General features: G+C 38.0%; 1 protein-coding gene across 1 annotated transcript in view; it reads left to right on the top strand.

The window, feature by feature from the left end:
- The window catches only part of LOC107564013 (SH3 and multiple ankyrin repeat domains protein 1-like), a 62899-nt gene that overhangs the window by 44907 nt on the left and 11715 nt on the right, over positions 1–6277 (top strand). Inside the window, exons 14-18 of the mRNA XM_016249003.1 lie at positions 2135–2217; positions 2687–2811; positions 2946–3081; positions 3186–3266; positions 4161–4197. Coding sequence (XP_016104489.1) covers positions 2135–2217; positions 2687–2811; positions 2946–3081; positions 3186–3266; positions 4161–4197 — 462 coding nt within the window. The remainder of the gene's footprint in view (positions 1–2134; positions 2218–2686; positions 2812–2945; positions 3082–3185; positions 3267–4160; positions 4198–6277) is intronic.

Here is a 6277-nt window from a genome sequence, read left to right as displayed (position 1 = left end):
ACTGTGCAAAAGACTTAGCCCATTAGTTTTTTAACAACAAAAAAATTGTTTTTAAGTCAGTTCTATCTTTTTCTGTAGTGTGTCAGTGTGTGCAAACCTCTGAAAGATGCATTGAGATTGCATTGCTCCACATTTTACTATTCCGAGCAAACAGTCCTTTGTCTAAATATAGACATGATCTCAGACATAACAATCAGGCTTTTGCCATTTTTTTATGTTCTTGCTGTGGCCAGTTATGTACTTGGCCCAGTTTACACTGGTTTGATTTATTTATTTTTTTTGAGATCCCTTCGAGGTGAACATTGGAATGCTGAATGACTAATTCTGTTCAATATGGCAGCCAAGTGTATGCACTGTATCACTCACTGTGCATGTCTACAGATTGGTCTGGCTAGTTCCTATATCCAGTTCTGGCCGTTGCTCAGGCAACCGCCAACATCTCACTTACAGTGCCCATTGCACATACAAACATCACATGAAAGATCTGCAGTCTCTTTCCTAACTACAGGACAACATGATTGTGTTACTGCAGTGGATGGACTTGTCCTGCCTGTCTTCTGCTGTGTGACGTTTGAGCTACATTCAAGTCTAGCATGAAGTTGTGGAGGTTTGTGCAATGGATGAATTTCAAACAGCCTTCAAATCAAGCCTCTGTAACTGATTTCCCACCAAATTGTGCTTGTAACACTGTTTATAGCAGGAGAATCGTCATGTGAGGTCTGACCTTCCGTTGTGTTTTGCATCGACTCTGTCCATACCCAGACCCCTGGTCTCTCTCTTCTGGTCTCTGGGCAGTGAAAGGATACAGTTGGTTAAGTCTTCTCAACACAGACATGTGCAGTGCACCTGTTGACCCAAGATTGTAGATGCCAGAGTATTGAAAACAAAGCTGTGGTGTCAGTCAGATGGGCTCTGCTGTGAATAGAAACCACTAGTGGGATATTTTTTTTTGTATTACAGGAACAGGAAGTGTACGGCAACCAACAAATGGCTTACTTATATGATATGTGTATTAAACTTACACTATCATTCAGTTTGGGTCAGTTAGATTTTTTACATTTTTTGAAAGAAGCCTTTTATGCTCAACATAGCTGCATTTATTGGATGAAAAATACAGTAAAACTTTAATGTTGTGAAATATGATTATACTTTTATAATTTAATATGTAATATTCAACTTAAATAGCTGTGTTCTATTTTATTAGATTATAAAATATAATTTGATATATTTATGATGGCAAAGCTGAATTTTCAGCATCATTACTCCAGTCTTCAGTGTCACATGATCCTTCAGAAATCATTCTAATATGTTGATTTGGTGCATTTCTTATTTTTATCAATGTTGAAAACAGTTGTGCCATGTTATAAATAGTTATGTTAATGTTTTTTGTGGAAACCGTGATACATTTTTTATTTGTTCAAAATTCTTTAATTAATAAAAAATTCAAAAGAACACCATTTATTTGAAATGGAAATCTTTTGTAAAACCTTTATAACATTAAAACATCTTACAGACCCCAAACTTTTGAATAGTAGTGTAGATTATATTATTGAGAGAGGACATACATTTAAATGTTAATTTATATTTATATTTATAACACATATCTCTGCATTTTAATATTTTGAAAAATTACAGCAAAAATAATTTTACTGCATTGTTTTAATTTTAAAACAATGTTGTATGTTTTCATCTTGCGCATTGCTATTTGTAAATATTGTAAAAAATATTGTTCTGAGCTTTGTTGAATTTTTTAGGTAGGTAATTTCAGCATGTAGTTGAATTAACCATAAAAAAACAGGGGGAAAAAAGTATATAATTTTTCATTCACATGTGACATCTGTGCCACCCCACTGTTAAAAAGCACATTAAACTGGCATAGAATAATTTTATCATTGAAAACATGGCACACTTCATCTTTAAAGAGTCAGTACAGACTGTCCTGTAATGTATGCATTCATCCGCTTTTCTCTGGCCTCTGACCCCCCTCCCCCTCCCCCACTCACTCAATAGCTGGTTCAGGATTTAAGAGTTTTCCTGATGCAGTGGAGATATTTACCATGTCTTCTGTCCTCTTTTATCTGCCTTTTCTACCCCATAATCTATCTTTCTTTCTTTCCTTCCTTCCTTCCTTCAGTGACTACGTAATCAAGGAGAAGACAGTCCTCCTGCAGAAAAAAGACAATGAAGGATTTGGCTTTGTGCTGAGAGGAGCCAAGGGTAAGAGCAGGGTGATATATATATATATATTTTTTTACATATAAATATATTTCAGCATTTTAATTAGCATCAAAGTTAGATAGCAGATTTGTCATTATGCTGTAAATAGACACTCATTAACAGGATCATCACAGATATATCACGAAAAAACTTTAGCTTTTGTTTCAAACATTTATATTTATGTTATTAAATAACTACTGAAAAACCACTGACAAAAATTATTTTAATAAATTGACCCCCCTGAAAGTCATTGAATAAGTCACACACTGCATAAGAGGGCACATTCACATTGCTCTTTATCTCTTACACACACATTTATACTGATGCATTCCAAAATGAGAACATTTATCTTTTATCCCTGTTCATCCTTTCTTTTTCAATTTCTTGTGTTTTCTCATAACTGTCCATGTATTGTAAACTTCAATAGAACATTCTGGACATTCATTATATAAATGTCCTCACTTTGTAGCTCAGACCCCTATAGAAGAGTTCACTCCCACCCCAGCCTTTCCAGCACTGCAGTACCTTGAGTCTGTTGACGAGGGAGGCGTGGCTTGGAGAGCTGGTCTGCGAATGGGAGACTTCCTTATCGAGGTGTCTGTAGAACTGCATCATAGAATTTATATTCTGTCCTTCCCTTTATCATTACTTGAAGTCTCTCTAGAATTGTCCTCATTACTCAAGGTCTCTCTGTCTCTTTCTGTATGTTGTTTCTTTCTCTTTTCCAGGTGAATGGTCAGAATGTGGTTAAGGTGGGACACAGGCAGGTGGTCAATATGATCAGGCAAGGTGGCAACAGCCTCATGGTTAAGGTTGTCATGGTTACCCGAAACCCTGATATGGAGGAAGGGGTCAGAAGGAAAAGTAAGCGATACAAATTCACACAGCAGCGACAACAGTGAAGCATTAAATGATGATCATGACACCAGTGACTCTCTCTCTCTCGCTCTCTCTCTCTCTCCACACAGTCCCACAGCAGAGTAAAAGGCTGAGCACACCAGCTATTGCTCTGCGTTCCAAATCCATGACATCAGAACTGGAAGAGATGGGTAAGATGTGGGAAATGGGAGGATAGAAGAATGGGGGGAAAGCTAGTGCAGTGTTTCCCAACCTTTTTTGACCCCTACAGCCCCCTCACTACGGCTCAATTACCCCTTAATCAACACAAACCAGAAATGTTTCATTTGAATTCATATTATGCTGGATATCATTTACAATTGTCATTCTATCAAGTGACACAGAAATCTGCCTCTGTCAGGTGTTTTTATGTAGTACATACTCTACCGTTCAAAAGTTTGGGCTCATTAAGTGTCATATGCTTACCAAGGCTGCATTTATTTGATCAAAATACAGCAAAAACAGTAATATTGTGAAATATTATAACAATTTAAATGTAATTTTCTAGTTCAATATATTTAAAAATCTAATCTAGCAAAGCTGAATTTTCAGCATCATTACTCAAGGCTTCAGTGTCGCATGATCCTTCTGAAATCATTCTGATGTACTGATTTGCTGCAAGAAACATTTCCTATTATTATCAATGATCTCACTGTCAAACATCTAATCATACATAAAGTTAAGAAATCAAGCACAGAGTTGTTTTAAGCACTCCCTGCGTATGTAACCCCTGAGGTTTGCATACCCTTAGCTGGGAATCACTGCACTAGAGGACAGAACCAGAAGGTTTAGTGAGAGAGAGAAGACAGTGAAGAGAGAAATTCAAGAGAGCAAAATAGAATAGTTTGAATGGTCAGAAGGGGGAGGGATGGAAGAAGAGAGCGTGAATGGGAGAATAAACTATCACAGTCATACACTGAAAGGAAGTAGAAAAGATGGAGGGAAGTGTTTGAACCGGATGGCATAGAGATAGAGAGGAAAAGAAAGAGAGAGAGAGAGAGAGAGAGAGAGACAGCATTAAGAATGTTCTTTCACTGTTCTTTCAGAAGTTCCACACTGTCACTACCAGCACCCCCACTACAGGTAACCCCCCAAAAACTGTCCCCTCCCAACCCTAATATCCCCCTGCCTTCCACCTTATTCCTCAATCCTACACCTGCAGCCCCTCTTAGCTTTAACCCTAAACCTCAATCTAAACCACCTTCCTTGTAGTCACACACCTCTGGCTCTCAGAGAAACAGGTTTCTGAGTGCTGCGCGTGTTGCTGTAGTAACGCAGCGGGCAGTGGGCATTGCTAGAGAGGCACAGTATGTGCTTGCTCAAGGTGTCACCATCACTGACAATCATTTACTTTATCAATCAGGCTTATATAACATTGAGAGGGTCAGACTAGATCATTTCAATGGCCCACCACCAATACAAACACAGCTTATTGTCATCTGTATCCAAATCGATGTACACACCTTCCCCTATCAACCTTTAAACCAAAATCACCTCTTGTAGTCCACTGAGGCATGTTTTCCCTTCTCCCTTCTCTTCAGCCCAAGCAATATTCTCAGAGCTCACAGTCCCTAGTGGCCCTGTGTCTACAGTAAATGCTCAACACTCTCCTCAGCCCAGTTCTCATAATTCAGTAGTCAGGGTTAATGTGAGGGTAATGCAATTCAGTAATAGTGAGTACTGATTATAGCACTCAATCAGATTGGCTGGCTTCTATTTAGGTTCTGGTGAAAATCAGGATGAACAGGTGTTAATCATAAACATAGTCATGTTTACAACAAACACTTCTAAGCAAGAACTAGATGTAACCAGTTTGCCAAGTTCATGGTATTTAATTTTTTACAAGATATTCATAGTTTATTCTAAGTATTTAGTACCATGTAACACTGACATACTTGTGCACAATGGTATATTCAGTACAGATGAACAATATATCAGCTGTCATATTGATACTGTTATGATAAGCAAAATAGGCCAATATATATACACTACTTTTTAGGGCTGCCCCCCAATAGTCGACTAATTGTTACTCGACGAGAAATGGCTTAGTCGACCATATTTTTTTTAGTCGCTTAAAAAAAATACACAGGAAGTGGCGAAGTCATGCATTCTGTGATGAAAGATCGTCAACAGCTGCTCTATGCGGTAATATACAGTACATCGGCCAGGGCATCCAAACGCTCACTTATCATTCATCGACCTCAAATATGGATTATCATCTGAAACATGTAAGTAGTAGCAACTTCACATGGCCTCTCACTCTAATGTTAACCTATAAAAATGTGAGCTATTTCAGCGTTTGTGCGGAATGAGGAGGCGCATGCCGGTGTGATCACTTGCGCTTAAATTTTTTTGGTCATACAAATAGGAGTTATACATCTTTGTAAGCTTTAAAGACTCTTTTATTTGTGTGCAATCACAATAACAAAAAAACCTAAAAAAACTAATGTAAAATAATGAAAGCGAACAGGGTGCACGTGTGTTCAAAGAGGGTCTGGCTGCAGACTTGCACTTGCACTCTCAGACTTGCATTCTCAGGCTTTGTCCAAATACCCACACTTGCAGTCTTTGCACTTGACCACTTGATTTCTTAAATGACGTATTTCCTGTATTTGGCCGAAGGCGCACGCACTCTCAAGTGACCAAGACCGCAAGTGTGGGTATTTGGACAAGGGGCCAGACTTGCACTCTCAGACACTTGCGCTTCCGCAAGCAACGTCACTTGCAGTCTTTATTTTTTATTTTGTTTTATTTATTATTACTTTTTGTTTGAATCTCTCAACATTTTACAACAGTAGCCAGGTGGTGAAGACAAGAAAAAAGAAACTAAATTACAATGTCACTTGCAATCGCCACTTGCACTCTCTGCTACCTGCGACGTCAATTGCAATCGACACAAATCGTGCGTGTTGCCAATGGAGACAAAACGCTGTGGTGATTAAACGATTAAAACTAATTTAGTACTATAAAATACAGGGTCCTGCAAGAAGAAGAACATGAACGCATGCGCAAAGTCTCTCGTTAAGCATTTTCCTCCTGTAGAAAAACATAAACACTTAACATGGCACTTAAGATGCTATTAAAATATCAAATTAAATATACAGTTTATTAATATAATGAATATGTATATAGTATTTTCCTCCCATACCGCAAAACGTGGCAT

This window comes from Sinocyclocheilus grahami, unplaced genomic scaffold, assembly GCF_001515645.1.
Source record: "Sinocyclocheilus grahami isolate Dianchi unplaced genomic scaffold, SAMN03320097.WGS_v1.1 scaffold901.1, whole genome shotgun sequence".
Lineage (NCBI taxonomy): Eukaryota > Metazoa > Chordata > Actinopteri > Cypriniformes > Cyprinidae > Sinocyclocheilus > Sinocyclocheilus grahami.
This window is presented reverse-complemented; position numbering and strand designations above follow the sequence as displayed.